General features: G+C 44.6%; 2 protein-coding genes across 2 annotated transcripts in view; one reads left to right on the plus strand and one right to left on the minus strand.

Moving 5' to 3' along the window:
- On the minus strand, nucleotides 1-10547 carry LOC132706794 (NACHT and WD repeat domain-containing protein 2). Its single transcript, XM_060678337.1, has 20 exons — nucleotides 10422-10547; nucleotides 9691-9779; nucleotides 8949-9065; nucleotides 8688-8891; nucleotides 7977-8347; nucleotides 7694-7892; nucleotides 6806-7213; nucleotides 6420-6598; nucleotides 5660-6368; nucleotides 5437-5609; nucleotides 4699-5333; nucleotides 4519-4645; nucleotides 4123-4316; nucleotides 3711-3882; nucleotides 3215-3433; nucleotides 2280-2426; nucleotides 1842-2219; nucleotides 1077-1433; nucleotides 833-1022; nucleotides 1-149 (listed from the first exon to the last, which is right to left on the minus strand). The coding sequence occupies exons 1-20, from the start codon at nucleotides 10522-10524 to the stop codon at nucleotides 3-5; spliced, it is 5118 nt and encodes a 1705-aa protein (XP_060534320.1). The 5' UTR covers nucleotides 10525-10547; the 3' UTR covers nucleotides 1-2.
- Nucleotides 491-25349, plus strand: part of LOC132706793 (transcription-associated protein 1) — a 38752-nt gene continuing 13893 nt past the window's right edge. The window contains exons 1-18 of the mRNA XM_060678336.1: nucleotides 491-589; nucleotides 10696-10880; nucleotides 10949-11062; nucleotides 11463-11843; nucleotides 11902-12171; nucleotides 12232-12364; nucleotides 12420-12699; nucleotides 12754-13605; nucleotides 13662-14256; nucleotides 14464-15372; nucleotides 15576-16058; nucleotides 16119-16326; nucleotides 16385-17082; nucleotides 18242-18976; nucleotides 19030-19200; nucleotides 19431-19631; nucleotides 23021-23821; nucleotides 23883-24751. Coding sequence (XP_060534319.1) covers nucleotides 10722-10880; nucleotides 10949-11062; nucleotides 11463-11843; nucleotides 11902-12171; nucleotides 12232-12364; nucleotides 12420-12699; nucleotides 12754-13605; nucleotides 13662-14256; nucleotides 14464-15372; nucleotides 15576-16058; nucleotides 16119-16326; nucleotides 16385-17082; nucleotides 18242-18976; nucleotides 19030-19200; nucleotides 19431-19631; nucleotides 23021-23821; nucleotides 23883-24751 — 7859 coding nt within the window. The 5' untranslated portion in view covers nucleotides 491-589; nucleotides 10696-10721. The remainder of the gene's footprint in view (nucleotides 590-10695; nucleotides 10881-10948; nucleotides 11063-11462; nucleotides 11844-11901; nucleotides 12172-12231; nucleotides 12365-12419; nucleotides 12700-12753; nucleotides 13606-13661; nucleotides 14257-14463; nucleotides 15373-15575; nucleotides 16059-16118; nucleotides 16327-16384; nucleotides 17083-18241; nucleotides 18977-19029; nucleotides 19201-19430; nucleotides 19632-23020; nucleotides 23822-23882; nucleotides 24752-25349) is intronic.

A 25349-nucleotide genomic window follows, 5' to 3' on the forward strand; every position in this document is an offset into this window, starting at 1 on the left:
CCTTAATTTTCTTGCGAAACTGCGAACTCTGTGTCGTTTTTCACCATGGGCGAGGCTTTCTCAGTGGCGAACATCGTCGACAATTTTACAATAGTTCCCACGGCTCTGAATCTTGTCTGCGCCCGCATTTTTTCCACTTTTTTCTTCCACTGAAAAATTAATTAGAACCATTGACCTAACATACAAATTGAACATCAAAAATTTACGCGGTCCCAAGATACGCCATAGTTATATCTATGGTTATACCAGCAGAGAATAACCAAAAGGAAGCTGATTTTGTGGTTTTACGATTCTTTTTATACTTTTATGTTCAATCGACGTTGAATTTTATTTAAATTACGGACGAACTGCGAAAAACTTCGAAACCAAACTGACAGTAATTTAAGATTTGGATTACTCATATACAGGATTGACGCGTTATGCGTACGAGAAATTGCTCTGTGGTATCTCAACCAACCAAAAGGAACACGGGGTTGAAGTTTGTAGTCACAGTGAATGTAGCATTCACGGTTTTTAAAAACAACTATGAATATGTGAATTTGAGGGGTTTTTGCCGTTTATTTGCGAAGATAATGGTTTAAAAATCTAAGTAAGTACCAATTTGCACGTTATTTTACTTATGCTTTATTACGCTGCATAATAGTCGCGTTACGCCGCGGCCTGTAAGGCATATTCAAATGGATCCCCTAATTTTCGTACAACGACCGTTAAAGGGCTTCTAGTTCAGCACGAAACTGGTTTTTAATTTATTTAACAGAGTGTAGTGGCTTAGGGCGGCAGTACGGTTTAAAATTCGAATTGCGCTTTGAGGTTATATTAAAACAAACTATACCCCTTCGTCTCGCGACGGCATCGCGGCCAGGTAGTCGTTGGCATCGCTCTTAGCCGGATCCAAAATAGCCAGTACCGACACGCAACCGTCAACAGTGCCCAAAACGAGCGCGTTTCCATCTGGGGTGCTTTCTACCGCCGTCAGCTCAGCCTGAACCCGAAAATTGGCCACCATCTCAGCGTCTGCTGTCCTAAAACGAGAACCGAGTCATGCGTGGGCCCCTGACGTATAAAAAAATCCGTACCTGAATACCCTCAATGTTTTCTTGCCGCTGTGATAGTAGAGAACGTACTCGTCGGTCTTGTTGAACTGGCATATGATCGTAAACACCCCTTCGGCCACTTTGGGGATGAAAGTGCGTACGGTTTGGCCTTTTTTAAGTTCAATGAGCTCAAGACCGCCCCTCGAAGGCGCGTAGAGACCGTACTTGCCGTCTTTAGTTACGCTGCCGCCCCACTTTGGTACCGAACGCATGAATTTTTTCGTTCTTATGTCGATCACGCACGCTTTGTCGGCGGCGAGCACTGCTATAAGGTGCCCCTTGTGGGGCATCGCCACGATACCGGCGACGTCTTTGATGCCGCACATTTTCAACGGAATCCTACGGGTAGAATACGAGTAAACTTAAGAGCTGGGAGATGCGCAAAACGTGGACCAACAAATTTCAGCTCTCGGTGATTTTTTCAAAAAATGTACAGCGTGTGCCGGTTGTGAAAAAAAAATCGAAAGTTATCGGTTAGACCAACAAAGTGACTGAAATACGGCGTGAAACGGTGTGATAATAATTTAAAAGAAAAAAAATTGTAATATAATTTCCCACCACTCTTTTTTGATATTTTTTACGGGTTGTATAAGGAATCATCTCATAACAAACGGCCCACCCTGTACATACGGGTTGTGCGAATTATTTAATTCACCTGGAAATCGTCTGCTTTGCAAATAAACAGAGGGAGTTACATTTTTATTAGATCGCCTATTCGAAATGCACAAGTACGATTTCATCCCGTACCTGTTAACGAGATTACCGGTTTGGGCATTGTAAACGAGGACGCAGTCCCTATTGGTTTTGTCGGCACCCGAGACGACCAGGTGCTGGTTGTCGCACGTCACCACAGCCGGTCTGAACGGAACGCCGGTGATACTCCTGACGGGGTACTCGAACGTGTAGACTGTATCCCCTCCCGGAACTTCTCTGACGCACGCCGTCGCAACAGTACGAACGAAATCTGTACCGGGAGGGTTGCTGGGTTTTGAAATCGACAAGATTTTTCCGCCCCCTTCCATCAAGGACAGTTGCTTAACGCCGGGCTGCTCCTCCTTGAATATGACCCTCTGGGTAAGCCGTAGCCATATCAGCACGTTGCCGGTCTCAGCTGATATTATATATCTAGAATGAGGCGGTTATACCGGGAGCGGTTTTCGAACGCCTCATGGATCTCCCACTTACTTGCCGTCCGGTGTGATGATCGCGTGCGTTACTATCGCCCCCAAGGGGCTGTCGGCTAATTTGGCTACCAGTTTGCCGACGGTCAGGTCCCACACGCCCACGCAGTTCCGCGTGACCGTAACCGCGAGGCTCAAGTTGTCCGAGAGGCTAAAATGATCTGTTATCTCGTTTCGTAAAAAGAAATGGCTTTTTTTTTCTTTCAAATGATGTATACCAAGCCTATGTTTCATTTTTATTGACAGATGTTTAAAAAGAACAAGAACATTCTCACGCATATACAGTAAACTCCGTTTATCACGTACATATTCTACTACGGTTATAAAGTACATTATTGTTCTGATTATAAAGTACGAGAAAAATCGGGGATTTTTCAGTAAGAATTTGCGAGGTTTTCTCGGAAACGTGCGCTGTCCGCTAGCACGATTTTTTGAGTTTTTGGTTAAAATGGCGGATCGACGTACGTACATAACTGTAAAAGAAAAGGTAGAGATTATCAGAAGTATTGAGAGTGGCATCGGTGAGGCGGAAATTGCTAGACAAAAGAAATTGGCAGAAACAACAAGTGACTATAAATCGCACAGGATTAAAAAAAATAGAAATCTTGTACGTTCAGGTGTAGATGAAGCTCTTTTACGACGTTTTCAAGTTGGAAGATCCGAAAAAATTGCAATAAGTGGTCCAGTTCTGAAATCAGAAGCCCCAGAAAGAAACAAAGAAGAAATGGTGACTTTTCAAAGAAAGTTCCACAGGCTACTGTAATGTTTTTTACAAACTTCTCAGCAATTTCGATTCAGCAAAAACCGACGCAGGAGGAATCCAGAAGTTTTGTAAAAAGCAAGAAATGGTGACGTAAGTGGGTTATTTGGCAAGATGACTCCAGATTGTACCCTTAAATTTGGAGGAGAAAAGTTTGCCATTTAAGCCATATTGCGCACCTTATGGAGTCGACCTGTAACTCGTGTCTGTCGATCACGTGCACCTGTTCAAAAATGTTGTTGATGTTCCACACCTTGACGGTTCGGTCGATAGATGACGTCACTATGCTGTTCCAGTTTCCTATCGTGAGCGGCTCGAGTTGGATGATCCGTCCGAAGTGAGCATCCAGTATTTTGACCAGTTTTTTGGTCTCGATGCTCCAAACATACAAATTTTTTCTGAAAACAATCCTTGAACAATTATATACCTGGTGATCAATGGTCGAATTGGAATTTTTAGTTTTTGAACCTTCCTATATTATCTAAACTCCAATTGGTTAGTTGTTAGTTGTTTGTATATATTTGAATGTATATAATTAAATAAAACTTTTAAAACTGCGTAAACTTTTCATTTACCACCGGCCATCAATCAGCCGGTATATAAATAAAATGGTGGTGGTGGTTGGTCGAGGGTGTTTTAAGCTTAATTTTAAGCTTCGATCTACAGTTGGTTTACCTTACGCCAGCGATGGCATAGTTTTTGTGCCCGCTCAGCATTATCGAATTAGATTGCAGCATTTTTGTGGTTATGTTTCGGGTGCCGTAGGGCAGCGGCAGTACGATTGCTTCGTTGCTGATTTTTTCCTCTTCTCCCAAGTCCCATATCACGAATCCGTTGCCAGTGGTGCCTGGAAACATTTTGAATTTAAACTGACGTATGTAAATTTTACTAATAAGGATATAAAAATAAATACTTAGAAAAATCTAAATTAGCAACCAGTAATGTATAAGGGTGTAAAAAACCCATAATTATTGGAGACAATAAAAGTCTCTTGTTTATAAGTACAACGTACATTATTCTCACGATGAATAAACCACGAATAAACCGTCGCACAACTAAAATTAATATTACATAATAACGCGCTCACCGTATAAATATTTTTCGGTCTTATCGAGTTTCAGTTGCAACATTGTTTCGACGTTGTCGTTGGTAGTCCTGGGCAGGTCCCACATTTTAACCCACATCATTTTCTCTTCGTTTTTTACGTACTTCGAGACGCAGTAGAAGCTTTCCGTGGTGCATGCGTACAACGCGTTTTTTTTCGATGTCAAGACCATCGCGCTTAGGAGGGGCGGACAATTAGAACCTTTGTTTTTAATTATTTAGTTGTAGATGATTATTATTTGATGATAAGTGCAAATTAGGCAAACTAAAACGCACTAGGAAGCTCGTTGAATCGCTATGGAAAGACACGATTTAATACGGTTATCGTGCCCCAACCCTGACATGTCCTTGTCAAGATTTATAAATTGGCACATCGTACCTGTGGTAATCCAACATCGCGTACTCCCCGCCCGACGCGTCGCGCTCGTAAAATTTCATGCGGCCGTCGTCGAGGTCGCCGGTCCAAAACACCATTCTGTACACCGACTCGTTGTCGAATTCCATACCTGGAACAAACCGTTGTTCCCATGCGCGCCCCTGGTCTACGTTTAGAACTCACTCAAAATGGGCCACTCGCCCAAAACCATCGGTCCATCGAACTCTCCCGCACGGTTTCCTCTCATGTCAAACATGACCCACCTCTCCCTACCGTAGATGAATAGGTTGTAGTTAAGCAGGTAAATACCCGCTACCGCGTCGCCCTCTCGTAGTGGGTTTTCGACCGCGACGTACTCGCTGGACAGCATGTTCAGCAACACCGTCTGGTTGTTGTTGGTGTACGCAGCGGCCCATTTATTGTCCGGACTTAACACCAGGTGTTGCATTATTCCTTCGATATTGGGGTTGACGTCACGGGTAAGGTCGCTAGTCGACAAGTCCCACGTGATGAACCTGTTGGACACCGAGACGATGTATCGGTAATCCGAGGTGAGACAGATGGAGAACACGGCGAACTGGTGCCCTTCTAAGGAATACTTCAGCGGACCCCCAGGTGTGTGTAGACAGTGGTAGAGGGGCAGGAGTGCGCAGTGAGTCGGTCCTTTAGCGTCGCAGTCGTTCAGGAGCATTTTGACGTTCGGGTTTGGGCCCATCTCAGGCAGCAGCCTGCCCACTAGCTGGGGGGCGAGCATGTTCGGATATTGGCCGAGGATAGCGCCACCTAGTCTGAGCGCATCCGCCACCAGCATTAGTTCCCTGCGCATCCACCAATTTTGATGATTAAAAAAGCTCTAAACAGTTACACTTTTGGTTATTTGATTGAATTAATTTTGGCTTCAGATGCCCCCTATTCCCCCACCTTTTCGAATCATTGTCATCGATATTAAGCGTGGCGTCCTCGTAATCTGCCAGAACTGCTTGCAGGGGGCAGCTCGACAGTTTCGCATGGAGCCACTCGTAGTTGAATAACACGTTCTCGTAGAGATCTCTGAACCTTCTCGACCTGACCAGATGGAACGGTAGCTCTCCGAACTGCAAAACTCTTTGCAATACTTCGCATCATTGAGTCGTGGACCACCTACCTTCCTCAGGTTATAGCGCGACACCTTGCCGTCTTTCGAATAAAATACCAGCGGCTGAACCGGTACTTTTCTGTCCGCTATGCCCTCCTTGTCCGTCAAATTAAACCGGTGCCGTTGGATCTCGGTATATTTGAATGGTTTTGGCTTACCGCCTCCCCATATACCAAGGAAATAATCAGCGATCATCGAGTGAAAGTACGTCGCCATGTTCATGTTTTTGAAGTACCTTTCCCTTGCCGTATCCCTGAACTGCCGGTGGTACCAGTTCATCACGCTCACTCCGTCCGCCTCTCGTTCCGACAAATAGTTCGGCAGGTCGTTCCTGATCCTCGTCCACAGCAGCGGCGGAATCCTCCTCACCGGCGGCAAATGATATTGGTAGACATCATCGAGTACCTTGTCATCGAGCGATATCAAATCTTCGAGCTCGCTCTCCGACAGACCGCTCTTTGCCGCCGTAATGTATGCTAGAGCGTGGAATACCAGTATGCGCCCGTGTTGTTTCTCGATCCGTTCGAACAGCATCATGATGGAATCCATGACGGTGGACGCCAGATGGGTATCCTGAGACTTGGTGTAGCTGCGCCATCTGCAGATCTCTGCGAACACGAGCTTGACGAAAATCGGCAAACTGCACTTGTCGATTGCATTCGACACGAGCCGCCACTGGTAGTTGGTCAGGTCGCGGCACGCAGTTTTCATCCACATCCTGCGTGACGAAGATTGAAGTGGGGGAGGTGTACGGTATTGTCGCTCTTACTTGATCACTTGCATGGCGAGCTCTTCGCCGAGAGCTCGTACTTCAACGAAGTTCTCTGGCACGTCGATCATCCGGCGTAGGATGTGGTACTCTTTGGACACTTCTGGGTTGGACTCCTCGCAGGCACACGACACGACTATCTTGCAGTGTTTCGGGAGACGCGTTGGCAACCAGGACACCTGTGGAACATTTGAGGTGGTCTAACGTTTTTGCATCACCTCTCTCTTCCCCGTACTTTTTCTCGTTGTATCTCGCACTCCTCTCTTATTCTCTTTCTTCTGAACCAGTTTCATGCGTGACCCATTTTTCTGTCACCCAAGAGTGACAAAGACAAAACATCCGTTCAAAGCTTCAAAAATCCCCACCCACTCAGTCTCTCCGCTTACCTTGTTAGCATCAGCAGTGGCTGTTAGTTGATCGACTGAGTCGAGGAACAGGAGCAGAGGCTGTTCTTTGGTGGAGAGCATCAGAAGCTGTTTGAAATGGGCGGTCAGCGGTACGAGATCGTCCGGTATGCCGTCGAACGGCAGCATAAAATTGTACGAAATCTGCTGACATATGGATATGAGGGTCGGGGTCAACGCAGACGAATCGGGCGTGGTGCCTAAAAACCTGATGATGCTGATCGGTTTGGCGCCTACGAACCACTCGTTGCTTGTCGACATGCCGGCCGCTTTTGCCAGCAACGAAGTCTTGCCGCAACCTCCTTCCCCGTAGAGGACCAGGAGCTTGTCCGAATCGTCCAGCATATACCGGTGGATGTGTTCGAGGCTTTCTTCTCTGCCGTAGAATACCTATGCGAAGAATTTTTCCGAGTTTGGTCTTGTTTAGGTTAAGCTGTGGTTCGCTTTGACTGGTATTGGCTTGGATCAAGGCGCGTTTAAGTGAAACTGAACAAGAGTTTAGCTCCCAACACTATTTTTCTCGCTGTGTAGTGCTAGTTTGGTATGATTGCTGGAAAAGCGATGTCAGAAGAAAGAGGAGATGCCGAGGACGAGGCAGAGGGACGCAAAAGAAGAATGCATATAAGAAACGGTATGAAGAGTAAACGGAAACAGGAAAGACGAGAAAAAGGAGGCGAAGCTATGACGAGAAAGTGTGGAAAGAGAGTCAAGAGATAGATGAGAGAGCAGATGATAACGATAGTTGAGCTGTGGTAGAAGGGTGAGAGAATGGGAGCGTGGACAGAAAAGAGGAAACTGGCGAGAGAGGTCATTAAATGCTTGTCCAGTTTTTTGTGGTTTGTTTTTGGTAGGTTCTAATAAAGATCTCACCCTGACTGAATTGTTGCAGGCGTGTAAATGTTGCAATATCTCAGTGACTATCTGACCTTGCGCGCTTGAATCTTCTTTGCGCATCGCCCTGTCTACCAGCTTTACGATGTTCTTGTAGAAGTGCGTGATGAAGTGTTTTAGGTACTCCTCGTGGGTCTCCGGGTCCAGACCTTCCCTCCCGATCCACTCGACCGTGTACCTGCTCACCATCATGATTAATCAAAAATAATGCTTTAAAATAAACCTTTCACATTTGTACTAAACTGTACGCTACGTTTCTTACTTCTGAATGTTGCTGGTCTCGATTTTGTTGGGCAGCCTCTCGTCTCTGAGATTGCCTAGCAACTTGGCTGACTCCGTATCCAAGCTACGGTTAATGATATCGACGAACAACGAAGCCTTCTTCAGGTTCTGCAGGTTGATGTTGTTGATGTATCTGATGTACGCGAGGCAGTGGTTCTTCGTGTTTTTCACGTTCAGTACGCCGTTGATGACCTCGCGTTCCGTTACTGACATGAAGTAGTTATGGGTCGCGTCATTGTCCATTTTGCCCTGCTGGTTCAGCGAGGCAGCGGCCTTCCTGAACAGTTTCTGAAACTTGCCAAGAGTGTCCCACCACTTGGCCTGGTCTTCGGCCTGTAGTTTCGGTATTCTCTGGAACAAGGGGATTTAAAATGCGACTGTTTGTTTAAATTGATTGCTTAAATTTAGATATAAAAAAGACGCGGGCATTTGGGTTTTATTTAGGATAGAGCACATAACCCAACACTGAGCCCTTTGGCACCATCCATTTAAAGTATATTTCTTTATATTAGTAATTAAAAATACATATTTAATATGTATTGCCACTAGACTTTTTTATTAATCCAATGTTGCCATATCAACATCACAGTTCATTCCTTTCCTTATTGGCATTAGTCGATCAATAATTAAAATTCGTTAAGGACTATGCAAAATTAAATGCCTTTCGACCAGATGGCGCTACGCTTCGTACCTTGTTGTTGAAATTGATCAGGATCGACGAAATAGGCTGCAGCACAGATATCGGTGGTACCGCGTTGCTGTCCTTACGGTACCAAGTGTCTATAAGGGCGGCATCATGGCCGGTGGCTGCCAGCTCGTCCCTGATCATTTGCAGTTCTGACGATAGCACGTAGGTGGGGATCGGCCGGTACCCGTATTTTTGTCCCAGGAATACCTGAAAGTATGACCTCGCTACAGAGGCGGTTGGTAGGAGATGGAGCGCGGCTCGTACGACAAAGTTGGGTCCCATTGACAGACGTTGGCAGTTCTGTATTTCTTTCATGCACAGTTCGGTGGTCATGTGGTCGTCGGTGGCTTCGTCACGCACCCCCCACCTCATGTCCACCACCTTAGAAAAAAATACGCAAATGAAAGTCCATTTTTTATTTTTATTTAGTTGGAATACAAATTTAAAGTGTTTTTTGAACAATGCCACGTTTCTCATTTTAATAAAATAAAATAAAAATAATGCTTTTTGCCACAATTTGATTGCCGTTTTTTTTTTAACTTTTTATTCTCAAAGTTATCTTTTCGAGTTATTTTCCTCATTATGTTAGTTTCTCTTTTTCTTTAGTGTTTTGTTGCTAAGATAATTTTTTTTGAAACATTTATTCCTTTTCTTCAATTTTATTTATTTATTTACGTTTTCTTTTCTTTTTTTAAGCAGTGTCAATTTTTTCGTTTATATGCATTTTGAATACATCGTCTTGGTGTATCTGACGCAATATCGATCGAGCGCAGCCAAAATGTGGGTCGAATATTTGTACCGCTCTGTGCCGCGACCCAAGCCGGGTTCAAGGGCAATATTTTCTCCCTATTTTCCCGATAATAGAATTTAATTCAGTTTAATGGGTTTTGCAAAGTTCTCGACGCTGCTCGAAACCTCTTAATAAACAAACGCGCAAAATAAAAATTGATACTCACGTGGTGTGTGTATTTTTTGTTTTTTTTTGTCGTTGGAAACTATATCGTACCTGAAATTCAAGACCGTGTTTTTCCCGACAATAGTCTTTGATCTTGGGATAACATTTGGCCATTAGGGTGTTTCGTTCCATTGTGGTATCTGAAAAATGATTTTTTAAATATTTTTTGTGGTTATCATTAAAAAGATTTATCTTGTCAACAATAATTGCTCACTTGTGGAACAAAAGACTTTATTCGTATTTCTTTTATTTTCGTATTTTATATTTTTTTGTATTTCTTTTAAATTAATATGAAATCAAATGGAAAAATAATAATTCTAATTGTCTTGCCTTTTATTAGTGTTACCAATCAACCAATTTCGAAAAAGTCCATTTTTGATATGTTTATTGTGTAAATCCTTATTTTCTAGATTTTATGCTAGACTAAGTAAAAAGACGACGTTTTTTTTGTCTATTGTCTATTCAGTTTTTGTCAATAAAAGTTAAGTAACCACTGCTCTCTTCTTGCATGCTTAAATTATTTTTAGTTAATAAATATTTGCTTGGTTCTGATTATTGGTTCTGAGAAGTATAAAGATATTCTACTTACTTCAAAAGAAATGACCCTACCACACAATAACTTCTTGTTAATTTATTTCTATGCAATTAGTTCTTAATGTTATTTTATTTTTATCCGATTGTATAAAATATTTTTAAAATTATTTTGGTGTTACGGAAACTTCAGACTAGTACTAGAAAGGTACTTTACTAGCGTTCTTCAAGTTTTAATACTCAAAACTTACCAGTGAACGTGGAGCTTGTAAAAATTCTCACTATCTTCGAACTGACAGGGGGCAAACTTTCCAGTGAACCGGCAAAAATAAAATCTATTGTCCTGTCGTCCATATTGTATCTTTCGCGCTCCTCGATTGGTTTGAAAACCTCGAGCGCGCGTGGAACACTAACCTACCGAATAATATATAAATGACAGGGTGGGGTGGGGGGGATAGTTAGAAGAGTGGTCGTGCGTGTGAGAGAGAGGGTGTACCTATCCAATTATTATTAAATTATTTTCAGTAACCCAGCGTCACACCATCGGCCATATGCAAGCGCAACCGTCATCATCCCTCATGGGGGTCGCCGTCGACCCCCACACGACTCAGATGAATCAGTTTATGAGTTACATAAGGACGCTGGGCGATCCGAATTGCAAGAACGTGCTGAAACTCAAGGCCATTCAGGAGATAAGTAAAAATTTCGAGGTGGGTCGCCTAGGATTCGGCGCTTAATCGCCCCTGTCCCCCATCCTCTACCTTCACCCTTTTTCTAGATGATTCTCAGCTCCGCCCACTATCCGACGTTCTTGGACCACTCGGTCAAGATATTTTTGAAAGTTCTCGAAGAAGGCAGACCCCATTTCATCGCCGAATACAATTTGCAGCAGGTAATAGTGTTTCTTCGTTATGTCTATATTAAATATAGACAATACATAATAGGTTTATTGCTTCTCATCCACTCATACCAACGAGTTTTGATTGAAGCAATAATTCTTAACAACAAAAAAACTACGAGGTTGTTAATTAATTGCCGATTCAAATTTTTTACACATAGGTATTTTAAATTCCGCTGTCACCATTGGGATCTCCTAGACGGTGGGAATGATAGTTTAAGAAAAATATGTTTACAGGTTTGTTTTTAAAATTTTAAACAAACCAATAAAAAAATATAATCGAAAACCGAAAATTTAAATCTTTTCCGCCACATAAACCCAATATTCCCGATATCTCAATGGTGGGAGTCCAGTTTGCAACAAAAAAGACAAACGTTTATGATTGCTCGCACAGATCAGAAAACTAATACTCGAGATGCTCTACCGCCTGCCGACAAACGATCACCTACGGCCTTACTTTCGTCCGATCCTTCTTCTTATGTTTAAATTGCTGGAAATCGACAACGAGGAGAACGTACTGATCTGCCTGAAAATCATAATCGAACTGCACAAACAGTACAAGCCGCAGTTCAGTGTCGAGATACAACGGTTCCTGCAGTTCGTCAAGTCCATTTACTCGAACCTCCCGAATCACATGGCGAAAATTTTCGAAGCCAAACCCCAATTCAAAATTCGTGACCTCTCCGAGCTCGACATCGACGCCCTCCTTGAGGAAACCTTCACCATCACCAAGATCTTAACCGAAAACAGCAACAAGGACGGGGCTTTGGTGACCGTAAGTAGCGTATCGTCGCTGCTAGCGCCCATCCTCTCACCGTCGCGTCCGTTTTCAGTACTATTTAATTCCGAAAGCCGTGCTGTCGCTCAAAGTGCTGCAAGAGCTACCCATCATAGTAGTATTAATGTACCAGCTGCACAAACAGAATGTCCACCAGGATGTCAGCGATTTCATTCCCCTAATTATGAACACGATAACGCTCCGGCCGACGTTGGAGCAGAGACAAATGGAGACCTTTAACAAGGTGATATTCGTCGATTTTATGGGCGCTCAAATCAAGACCTTGTCGTTCTTGGCGTACATCATCAAAATATATCAGGAAGTGGTGAGCGGGTCTTTGGTTTAACTCAGATAGTACCGACTTATCGTTCGCTTTTCCCGCCAGGTACAAAATCATTCTGAAATGATGGTCCAAGGCATGTTGGGATTGCTGACGTTGTGCCCGCAGGAGGTAGCGCACCTGCGCAGGGAGCTGCTGATCGCCGCCAGGCATATCCTCGCCACGGAGCTGCGCAACAGTGAGTACGACTACCGCAATGTAAACGCGTCACCGTTATGCCATTTCTATTTTAGAATTCGTTCCTCACATGGAACGCCTTTTCGACCAAGATGTATTGCTGGGCCGCGGCTGGACCACCCACGAATCCTTACGTCCTCTCGCTTACTCTACCCTCGCCGATTTGGTTCACCACATCAGACATCAGCTCCCCCTGTCCGACCTCACCCGCGCCGTTCACCTGTTCAGCAAGAACGTCCACGACGACAGTCTGGCGACCACCATACAGACGATGTCCTGCAAAGTGCTGTTAAATTTGGTGGACTGCATACGGGTCAGGTCGGAAGCGGAAAATAGGTGAGAATGCCCCGCTATCCCCGTAACTGGAATAAAATATTTCCAATATGGCAGCAACGAAGGCAGGGAACTCCTGATGCGCATGCTCGAGGTGTTCGTGTTGAAGTTCAAGACGTTCGTCAAGATCCAGCTGCCGGTACTCGTCAGCCGCGGCGAGCAAAAAAAACAGGAGCTCACCGGCGGCGGGGTGGAACCGAAGGTCGAGAGTCCGGAGCAGCTGGAAAACGTGCTTAACGCCGGGCAGACTGCGTCGGCCGACAAGGAACCCAAATCGAGGTTCGGTTTCCCACAGAACAACAACTACAACGTCGCGGACTATCGCAGCCTGGTGAAGACGCTCGTCTGCGGCGTGAAGACGATCACGTGGGGATGTTCGGCTTGCAAGACGGTCGCCGGTCAATCCCTGGATCAGACCAAACATTTTCAGCCCCACGAGACGCTCGTGTTCGTCAGATTTGTCAAGTGGGCGCTGAAAGCGCTCGACATTTACACCCTCAACGGCAACGCGCACCAGGCGACGCCTTCGAATCAAAGACTGAATCAAAACGTGCGCACCAAAGAAGAGAAGGAGGTGCTCGAGCACTGTAGCGGCGTTTTCTCGATGATGAACTCGCAGACGTTCCACGAGATATTCTCTACGACTATCGAGTACCTGGTCGAGAGGGTTTACAAGAACCCTACCTTGCAGACAATACCGAACACTCTGCTCTCGAATCCCGCGACGAGCTCCATTTTCGCCACCGTCCTCGTCGAGTACCTTCTCGAGCGCATGGAGGAGATGGGTTCCAACGTTGAAAGAAGCAACTTGTACCTGAGACTTTTCAAATTAGTGTTCGGCAGCGTGTCCCTGTTCCCGCAGGAGAACGAGAACATGCTCAAACCGCATCTGCACTGCATCGTCAACAAGTAAGACGGGGCGAAACCATGTAGCTTTCAAACTTTACCCCCCCCTTTCACCCTAGATCCATGGAGCTGGCGATGAGCGCCGTCGAGCCCTACAACTATTTCCTACTGCTGCGCGCCCTCTTCCGTTCGATAGGCGGAGGCAGCCACGATCTTCTCTACCAGGAATTCCTGCCGCTGTTACCGAATTTGCTCGAGGGTCTTAACCGACTCCAGAGCGGTCTGCACAAGCAGCATATGAAAGACCTGTTCGTCGAGCTGTGTCTCACCGTGCCCGTGCGTCTCAGCTCTCTACTGCCGTACCTGCCGATGCTGATGGACCCTTTGGTGTCTGCATTGAACGGCTCTCATGTGCTCATCAGCCAAGGCCTGCGCACTCTCGAGTTGTGCGTCGACAACCTCCAGCACGATTTCCTCTACGACCATATGCAGCCCGTCAGGGCGGAACTGATGCAAGCCCTCTGGCGGACGTTGCGCAACAACGACCAGGTGGCGCAGGTCGCATTCAAGGTTCTCGGGAAGTTCGGCGGCGGCAACAGGAAGATGATGATCGAGCCTCAGCGTTTGGATTACATCGCGTCGGAGCACGATCCGCCCGCCATCTGGGCCAAGTTCGACAGTTACGAGCAGTCTATCGAGTTTCCAGTCACCAAGGTATAATTTCATGAGTGCATCTCAACCCTCATCCCTGTTGAGTCAGATAAGACTAGGAAAAAATCCGGATTTGAGCGAACAAACCGTCAATTCGGCATCTGGGTGGTGTACAGATGCACTCATCAAATTATAAGACATTAGTCATAGGACACTTCGCGGTAGTTCAAACGTATCCTTTGTTCGTAAACATATCCTTCCTACCCCCAGGTGATAGAGACCGCGTTCAACGCGTTGAAACAGAGCAACACGGACCCGTTCTATCGGAAACAGGCGTGGGAAGTGATCAATTGTTACCTGGCAGCGTCCCGCGATCTCAAAGACAGTAAGAACTCGCTGATCACGTTGTTCCTGCACCCGAAGTTCCAGGATCCCTCGTCCATACCGAACGCGAAGGGTTGCCACTACAAATCGGTGTACAAAGTATCACGCGAGACTCACCAGATGGCGCTGACGGGTATGTTTATCGGCGCGGCCATCAAGGAGCTCCGACAGCACGCCGTGCCCGCCTTCGTCTCCCTCGTGCGTCACTACACGATGGTGGCGGTCGCTCAGCAGTCTGGCGCGTTCGCCTACTCGCCCAGACCCAACAAGCAAATAGATTTAGATCCGCTCGTACTGGTGGATGCCCTAGCTGTCATAATGGGTCACGAGGAACGGGAACTGTGCAAACCCGGTCACTTGGGTCTGATGCTGATCGTCGACACGGCCAGCACACTGCTCGGTAGTAAAGAGATCGCTTGCCGTCTGCCTCTTATCGAGTACCTGTCGGAGAAGATGTGCTCGTTATGCTACGAGCGCGCGTGGTACGCCAAACTGGGCGGTTGCTTGGCCATTAAGTTCATGTTCGAGCAGTGCGCCCTCAAGTGGGTCTACAAGCACATGTTCACGTTCCTTAAGGCGTTGCTATTTGTCATGACCGACTTAACTGGCGAAGTGTCGAGCGGGTCGTTAGATATGGCCAAGGAGAACCTTCAGAAGATGTTGGTGGTGTTGGTCACTCCGCCGCCGGACGGTAGCGACGACGAAACCGTCGGATTACAGCAGAAGGCATTGAACACGGTCACCCGCGAACTTGTCCACCAAGTTACCAGCCCGCATACCATGGTCAGGGAACAGGTGGGCATTGGCGATACTTACATACACTCTTCACGGTGCGCTCGCAAGTCCTTGGTTCAATTCAACCAAATCTTTCCTTCGGTTTTAAAGCGACGTTTTTCACGACGCAGTAGATGATTTGTTCAAAAATATCGTCAAGCGTCATTAATAGGCTGCCGGAACGCTCGAACTTAGCGTCCTAATAGGTTTGCGATTGTCCGTAGTCGATGGCGTCGCTCCACCTACTGGCCAAAGAACAAAACAAAACGGTGACCGCAGTTATGGAGCCGTTCCAGGAGGTGCTCCAAGACATGGTGCCGCCGAAAAAGCACGTGCTGAAACATCAGCCCGCGATCGCTCAAATGGGCCTCCTCGACGGCAACATGTTCTGCACGTCGCTCACGCCGCGACTCTTTACGATCAACACAGACATAAAGGAGCACAACCTCTTCATCGAGGACCTGTTGTCGCTGTGCAACACGGAAGACGCGAAACTGAATACGTTCTCCTGCTACAAGTCGATCACGAACTTTACGCCGCTCCGGCAAAGCGCGCTGCGCGTGTTGGCCGCTTGCTACTACTTAGAGAAGGTTCGCGACAAAATATTCAAGGTGTTGTACAATGCCCTCGAGAAGCCGATACCGGAGCTGCAGGAGACCGCGTTCGAATGCATTAAGAAGTTCATAGCCGGGTACCGCGTCGGCAAGGTTGGTGGTGCCAACTCTTTGGGGTGGGAGGACCGGGCGTGACCTCGGGTTAAATTTCAGGAACTCGTGCACACGACCATACGGCCGCTACTGACGACCCTGGGGAACGTGAAAAATATAAATAGCATAACCCTGAACGGTTTGAAGGTTTTGTCGTACCTGACGCAGCTGTTTCCGCACGTGTTTAACATGCTCCTCTGCGAACAGCTGCTCGAGATCCTCAAGCAACATCTGACGACTTTGACCGGCGCCCACACGACGGGTGCGGGTAAGCGCGGATACTTGCTGCGCGGCGTCTGTTTAATGAACTGGCGCGTTTCTTTCAGACGCGGTGCTCGGCAACGGTGGTACGTGTTTGCCGAAAAAGACCGAAGAGGAGCAGAAGATCGTGACGATAATCAGTATATTTCATCAGACGCCGGCGGCGTCGAGCAAATTTATTTCCCAGCTGACGCAGCAGATCCTCCAAGCGGAACGGGCGATGATGATCGAGGCGGCCAGTCCATTTCGCGGCATCCTGATGAAGTTTTTACTTCGGTACCCGGCCGAAACGTTGGCCTTGTTCCTGAACGACGCATACATTAAAGACAAGCAGTACAGCAGGTACCTGGAGTACCTGATCAAGCACAAGGAGGGCAAACCGTTCAGGGACTACATCCAAAACCACCTGGTCGACCGGTTGATCGCGATGGTATCTTCGAACTACTCTGACGTCCACATGACGCCGGCGGAGCGCAACGAGTCGCAGTACCAGAGCATCAGGATCGTCTCGTTGTTGATCAAGTTCGACGAGCAGTGGTTGTCCACCCAGCAGGAGTTGATCGCGGCCCTGCGCAAAATCTGGACCGACGACTCGTATCAGGAGCGGCACAAGAACATCGATCAGCTGGAGTACACGCACTGGAAAGAGCCGAAGTTGCTGGTCAAGATCCTGCTGCACTATTTTGGGCACCACCCGACAGACATCGATTTGCTCTTTCAGCTGCTGAGGGCCACCACCGACAGATTCATTCCCGAATTTCAGGTGAGATCAGAAATGATTTTGGACAGCCTTATATACGTGTCAGAGTTACACCGAGACTCTTCGAATGTTAGAGAGTCACAAGAAATGTACTTGAGATTAAATAAGAACCTGTTTGGGTCCCTCTTTCCACCTCCATAGGTGGCTAATTAGGCTAATAGGCTAATTCCTGTACATAAAACAAATTTAAATCCCTTAAATAACCAAAGGGAACGTCGAGAGTTCGAATATTGTGCTTTAACAAATTTAAACTTTCCGGGAACTTAAAGAGAGATTTGTGTGTTACAAATTACAGACCACGCAGGAAATTCTACCAGCAGAGAAACGCATCCCATTGCGTCATCAAATAATTTCAGCTGTTCAGACTTTAACACCTCTGTTCATAAAACCATAAAATTTGGTACCATCAAGAATTTTCTGAACGCCACGTTTCCCAATTTCATAATAAGTGGACAGGGAACAATCAAACAATCAAATGGCATCTAGCACCAAATGATTTTTTTTCTTTGAGGTTACGTCACAAGCATTATTTACATATGATCGTGCAAATTATTTAGAGGAATTTCGTAATAAAATTACAAATGCTATCAAAAATGTTACTGCTGAACCACTTGCCAAAATGCGACAAGAATTTTATAATAGATATTACTCATCTGAAAATGGTTATTTTTTAGTTTTAGTTTTATTTTTAGAACTTCTTTTTTATTTTTTATGTCGCGCGGACAGCTATGATTTTGTTAAATATGTTATGATTTTTTTTTCAAATTAAAATCAACGTTTTTATTTTGGTCCAAACGAAAACGTATATGAAAACAAAGAACAATAAATAGGTATATTTTTTGAAGCGTTGTAGAGAAATATGTCAAAGGTTTAAAAAAATGTAATTCCAAACGCGCGAAATCTGTACCAAGAACGACGCAACTCCTCGTGAGAATTAAATTATACTAAAAACATATCCCTGACTGATTCGAAGAATTGACTACAGTAGGAGGAGACTTATATTATTGGAACTGGGGGGACGTTTGGCAACATAGCAAAATATTTGCATCTCACTTGGATGCTTTTAACGTCTTGCTTTTATAATCCTATAACTGAATAATATTTTTCGTGTCATATATATAACTTTTGCGCGAGACCGTACTGGACCTGTGGATCGTTTCAGTTCTTGCGAGACTTTTTGGAACACACGGTCGCCCAAAACTACACCGTCGAATGGAAACGCTCCGCCTTCTTCCGTTTCGTCGAGCTGTTTTCGAAGAATGACATGTCGCAGGAGCTCAAAGCCAAGGTGCTCCAGCTGATCCTCATCCCTTGCTTCGCGGTGAGCTTCCAGCGCGGCGAGACCAACAAACTGATCGGCGGGCCTCCCATGCCGTACCAAGACAACAGTGAGAACGTCGTCTCGGTGTTCATCAACACCCTGATTAATCCGGAGAGTTCCATCGCCGACTGCGTGCGCATATCGCTCCTGCAGTTCTCCTGCTTGCTCGTCGAGCAGGCCAGTCCTCACATCCACGACCAGGACACCAACAAAAAAACGCAGGGGTTCAAGGTTAGACGGCTGATGACGTTCGCATGGCCCAGCCTGCTGGTCGAGCATTGCATCGACCCGGCGACCAGGTACCACGGCCACTTGCTGCTGTCGCACGTCATCGACAAGTTCGCGATCCACTCGAAGATAGTCCTGCAGGTATTTCACGGTTTGTTGAGGGCGCACGCGGTGGAGGCTCGAAACGTGGTGCGACAAGCGTTGGAAATTTTGACGCCCTCCATGCCGTTCAGAGTGGAAAAGGGCTACGTGATGCTCACCCATTGGACCAAGAAGATCCTGATGGATGAAGGGCATTCGATGCAGCAGCTTTTTCACATCTTGCAGCTAGTAGTCAAACATTACAAGGTGAGTATTCCCGGGGAGTGTAGCGGTCCGGCTATAACCCCCGATTTTTGTAGGTCTACTATCCCGTGCGCCACGATTTAGTTCAGCACATGGTCAGTTCGATACAACGGTTGGGCTTTAGCCCGACGGCGACGCTAGAGCATCGAAAGCTCGCCGTCGAACTGGCGGAGGTTATCATTAAGTGGGAGCTGTATGGTATCAAGGACGAGACGGCGAACGCAGAGGTAAAACGCGTTAGTTCGCAGTAGTTCAAATACACTTGGTTCCTCGGTTTCGGAGCTACAAGTTAGACTGGCGCAATATTTGGTTGTTGGAAGTTAATAAGTTAAGTGGAGCTGTAAATTGCTTCACCATAGCGGGAACTCCGAATGGTGGGAACGCGGTTTTTGCGAAGTAGTTCAAATGTTAGCCGACCAAGTAATAGTATGTATAAAAAGAACGTTTTTCCCCTCAGTCTGGTGCTGAAAGCGGCGCAGTTAAGAAATCGAGCGGGGACGAAAACGTCGAGGCTATTAGAAAAAAGATGGCGGGCGTTCAGCCGGGCACTTCCGGCTCGTCGCAAGTGGCGATCAAGGCAGAGACCGCGTCCGGCGACCACATCGACAAGAGACACACCGATAACGTGCTGAACTTTCTGCTCCGACTCGCCTGTCAAGTAAGACACACACTCTATACAGGGTGTCCCACGATTTTAGATAAATTCTTCGTTTTTCTATTGCTCTTCAATGGTGGGAGGGAAGTTTTCTTGACGTTCGATTGGTTTCGTTATCGATAAACTCCCAAATAGTATTTCAAAAGTCATTGAACGCGATTTGAGGGTGTGCCAGTTTTATGCTATAAACGTCATGTAAACATGGTTCGATAGTAATTCAGAAATTTGTAGCAATTATATACAAAGAAAATTGAATTTCTCGTAGTGTACCACCAATTGAGGTATGCGTATTTTCTCTAACATAGAAAGTGGGAATAAAAACGTTTATAATAACGTCTTTTTAATCTGATAAAGACAGTCTGGGTCGTGGAAGTATCGTTTTTTGAGTCAGAACGCAAGGACAAGAAACGTAAACATTAATTATTTATGCGAAGAGAGAATTGCGTAATGCGATAGAAGCAAGTGAGGTAAGAATTTTACTGCACGTAGAAGAACTAACCCAAGAAATAAGATCTCTTCAAAAAAGGAAAATATCGATCTGAAAAAACAGGTGGAGTTCACAGATCAATCGAGCAAAAAAAAATAACATCAAACAACAAAAGAACAAATTATTAGAAAAACTGCCGAATTCTAGTTAAAACCAGATCCGTATCTACAAGTCAAAAGTAAAACCTCCCTTAAAAGTAAATATGTTCCTTTTAACAAATTAATATACACATATAGTAAATAAATCCAAGAAAAATAGTCTGCATCCTTTTCTTAGTATGGACCCGTATGTGAAGAATTGTTCTCCCACTCAAATCACATTTATATCAAACAATTCTGAAGACTATAAATAGTAAAAATAATAAACAAAATTTTAAAATATTTCACAATAAATGAAATGAATGTACTTTTATCGAAACCAAACTAGGCTTTGATGTTATTGTCCTCACAGAAACATTTAAACAAAGTAATTTTTAATATTCACGGTCAACTGAATAAGTCATAGTTTGCAACAAAAATAAACTTCACTATTCTTCACTATTAAATGCGTAGAGCTTGTGATGAGTGCCGATGGAGGTAAGTTGTTTCATATCCTGCGTGTTTATACTTCGCCGTCACTTCAAATTCATAACTTTCATGTTGCAATAAATCATTACACTCGTGTGAGCGAAAGTTCCAAGTGATGTATGGATCCTTTATTTGTTAAAACAAAAGAGCAGGTTTCAGGTATGTGTTTTACAGCAAGAAGTAACAGATCACTATCCTGTTCTATTGCAACATTGAACAAGTAAAGCAGTAAGAAATGTGGAACTACAATGCACAAAAGCTAACTAAAGAAATGTGGACAAACATATATATCAAGCAAGATCCCGAAAATTCTACCCACCTGTTTATTTCCGACTTAACAGACAATATTATAATGTATGAATCAATGTTTTTTTCCTGTGATATTGCTAGAAAAAAATGGACCACAAACAGACTTTTAAAATTGATTTATATTAGAAATAAATTGTACCATGAAGCTTTAGAAAAACCTAATGATCATGATTTTAAAACCCGTTATACAGCATATAAAAACAAACTGCCTAAACTCATTAATAAAGCAAAAAAATGTTTTTTTATGCATTTAGGAGCGATAGGAATAATAATTCTGGTTTATGAAAAACTGTACAAGAGATTAATGGTAAAAAGAAGGAATTCTCGATCAAGCAAATACAACGCAAGGATGAAATAGGAAAACCTTTGCAAAAGAATATCTGCCGAACCCTATATACCTCCATGACATTGATGACAGCGAAATCGGACGCATAGTGCTAAATCTCTAATCCAAAAATTCTCCTGGACTTCACGGCGTATGGGCGGAAACACTCAAAAAGTTTAACTCATATTCTAAATAACTGTATTAATAAAGGGATATTCCCAAGGTTATAGTTCGACCACTGTATAATGTTGGTAACAAAACAAACCCTTCAAATTATGGGAAAATCTCCTTGCTCTCAAACTTCGCAATCATTTTTGAAAAAATATTTATAAAACGGAATTGTTAGCTATCTCGAAAAATTTAAAATCGTACACCACTATCAACTTGAGTTCCAGAACTGTAAATCCACCCAAGATGCCATTACTACACGACAACAAGTCTATCATGTTCTGTCTGTCATTAGACAGAAATCTGAAATCACTTTGTATTTGTTTAGATATTAAGAAAGCAAGTTGATTGATGTTTTGGGGTATGGGGTTAAGGGGAGTAGCCTTAAAATTAATGTCAATTTATCTCAGTGACCGAAAGCAATATGACATCCAGGTGGGTGTGCTTAGTTGTGAAAGAAAGGTTGAATATGGAGTTCCACAGGACCCATTTCTCTTTGTTTCGTACATTAACAATATTAACAAATGGGAATATTTTAAGTTTTGCAGATTCTATACTGTTTTCCTCCCATTTTCCTGTGATTCGCGTACCTTGCCAAATTTCACAAAACTTCGAATCGAGAGTAAACTGAATAAGTTTTTCGATATAGTTTCCCCCGATTATGTTAAATACCTTAGTATGTACATGGACTTGACTTGGAAATATAACACTGATAAACTTATTAAAAAAATGAGATCTCTTCTCCCAATATTCAAGAATGCCAGTGAATTTTATGATATAAAACACCTAAAAGTGTTGTATAGTATATTGGTTGAATCACATCTCACATACGGTCTCTTGGGGTGGGGTGGTTTGACTAATAACTACTACAGGAAAATTTAAATAACCCAAAAGTAGAGTCTTAAATTTATATATAATAAAATGCTGATTTATCTTACAAAAGAACTCTATCAAATGGTAAAGATCTTAGATGTTAGACAATTATTTTATTTACATTTATTATTGCAATCGCAGGAACTGCTTACATTTATTCAAGCACGATTATTCGAGACCACCCTAAAAGCAAAAACTGCGAGTAATAAGGCGAGAAAAAATGCTTTTCTTATTTAGTAACAAACATTATTGCCTTGATACTTGAAGTGATTCAAAATTTTAGACCCTACAATGAATATAAAAAGAAGATAAAAAAGCCGCCGAGACCTTACATGCACCAACAAGTAGATTTAAAAAATAGTTATTCTATTATTACTACTCAATAAGTTTTTGGTTAGTTTGTTCTGATTTTTGAAAGTCTGTTATTCACGACACACTTAAAATTTAAAATGTTTATGTTTTTATTTTTTGATTTTATCTATCAGCGGACAAAGAAATATTCATTTGCTAATATTCTCCCATGTTTATTGACGATTAATATCTCTACTTATTTAATGTTCTCTTGAATGTGCTATTTGGAAATAAACTATTATTATTATGAAAAATTTAAAAATTCAGCCGATTTTCAGACGGTAGTTACAATGTTGCGCTCATCTGCTTTTAGGTTAATGAGATGGCGCCACAGAATCCGGCAAATCCGGGCGCGAGTAGTCCGGGCGAGACGCTTTCGCGCCGATGCGTTATCCTGTTGAAGAACGCGCTCAAACCGGAACTGTGGCCCGAACCGGTCGACCTCAAGCTCGGCTTCCTAGATAAAATCCTGCAACTCGTCGAGACGCCGAACGCGAACGTCGCGAACATCTGTACCGCCCTCGAGCTGCTCACATTCCTGCTGACAGTACTAAAAAAGGATCAGATCCTGCTCAATTTCAAGCAGCTTCAGACCGGTTTGGGCGCTTGCGTTACTTCGACCAACAACAAAATCGTCAAACTGATGCACGGGCTTCTGCTCAAGCTGTTCGCCGCGTTTCCGCTCGAACGCGTCAACAAGTTCGCCGATCTGGATCAGTTCTACGGCAAAGTGAACGGTATCATCCTCGCCGGTCTCGAGTCGTACGACGAATGCAAAGCTCCCGCCCTCTTTGGTACCGTCATGATACTAAAAGCGGCGTGTGCGAACAATCCCTCTTATGTCGATCACATCATCACGCCTTTTATGCGGGTACTGCACCGCCTTCAGAAGGAACACCTTCAGACCACGGCGGCCAACTTCGCCGCCCTCACCAGCGAACTGCTCATCCTCAGCCTCGACCTCGTGAAGACTAGGATCGTCGTGATGGGGGTGGAGATGCGGAAGACCTTCATCGGTAGCATCCTCGTCGGTTTGATGGAGAAGACGTCGGACATCAAAGTGATAAAGGCCGTCACCAAGATGCTCGAGGAGTGGATGAAGTGCAAGAACCCGGTGAGTGTTACTAAAGTGGCCGACGAATGGGTCGGTAGTTCAAACGTTCGATTTTTCGCAGGTGACTCTTAATCAGGCGCCTAGTTCGCGCGAAAAGTCGATCCTGCTTGTGAAACTGATGCAATACGTGGAGAAACGGTTCCCGGACGATAACGAGCTCCAGGCGCAGTTCCTGGAGCTGGTCAATTACGTCTACACCGATAAGCAATTGAAAACGTCCGAGTTGACGTCGAAATTGGAGCCGGCCTTCTTGGCGGGACTCCGGTGTCCCCAGCCTCACATCCGCGCGAAATTCTACAAGGTGTTCGACGAGTCGATGCGCAAACGCCTCCACGACAGGCTCCTCTACATCGTATGCTCGCAAAATTGGGAAGCTATCGGTCAGCACTACTGGATCAAGCAGTGTATCGAGCTATTGCTCGTCACCGCGACCGCCAACGTCAGTATCAAGATGTCGCACGAGAGTAGCATCCTGCCCAGCATCACGTCGGTCGTCAATACCGAGGAAAAGAGGGAGGAGCTGCGCAAAACGCAACCGCTCAACCCGAAACTGTATGAATCGGTCGAAGTCAAGGACGAAGTGCTCGACATGGATCTTAAACTGCCGCAGACGACGCCGGAACAGAAGCCGATGGCCCGGGCCGAGACCATCACTAAAATGATCAACAAGCACTACGAGTTCATCGAGGTATCGCGCAACATCACCACCGATCAGTTCCTGCTCGCCACCGCGCAGTTGTGTCACATGGACACCAGTTTAGCGGAACAGGTTTGGCTCAGTCTGTTCCCGAAGTTTTGGACCATCTTCGACGAAGATGAGAGGGCTGCGCTTAGAAAACCGATGGTTACTTTCATCACGTCCGGCTGTCACATCATCCAGAAAGACGGACAGCCTAGCGCGTTAAACACCTTCGTCGAGGCGCTGTTCAGGTAACCCGGAGTAGTTCAAATGTTCACTGCTGAGTATCCTATAACAAGTTTTAGAGAATTAATTTTTTTCAAAAAAATTATGTGCCGTGCCTTTTGAAATATTTAGCACGATTTCGGATTTGCCTCGAAATTTTGAGTAACTTGGGTCAACATTACTTTGGTAATTTATTTGATTGAACGACCAATTGAATTTTCCATTTTTTGGGTTATGTTGTCATGATTTACTTAAAACTATTTGCCGATGTAACATAGTTTTCAGCGCTATAATTCATTAAATCAACTGCAGGTTCTCCGTGTCAGTTTGTGGGACCCAACCTAAATGTAGAACAAGTTTAAAATATCAGGATCATTTTTTGTGTTATTTCTAAGTGCTTTATTTAAACTATTTGCCGATATCATTTGATTTAAGTAAATAATTTATGAGAAAAATCTTTTTTATGTGGATTTTTAAAGAACAATTTTTATTCATTCAAATATGAGAAACGACCAAAGTTGGGCGCTAAAATTCTTACCTTTGGGCTCAGTTGAATGCGGGAAGGGCGTGCTTCGGATTTTCCCGACTAGGGATTTTAATTTTGTTAGTGGAATAGTGGAAATT

This window comes from Cylas formicarius, unplaced genomic scaffold (genome assembly GCF_029955315.1).
Source record: "Cylas formicarius isolate icCylForm1 unplaced genomic scaffold, icCylForm1.1 PGA_scaffold_8__14_contigs__length_24414737, whole genome shotgun sequence".
NCBI lineage: Eukaryota > Metazoa > Arthropoda > Insecta > Coleoptera > Brentidae > Cylas > Cylas formicarius.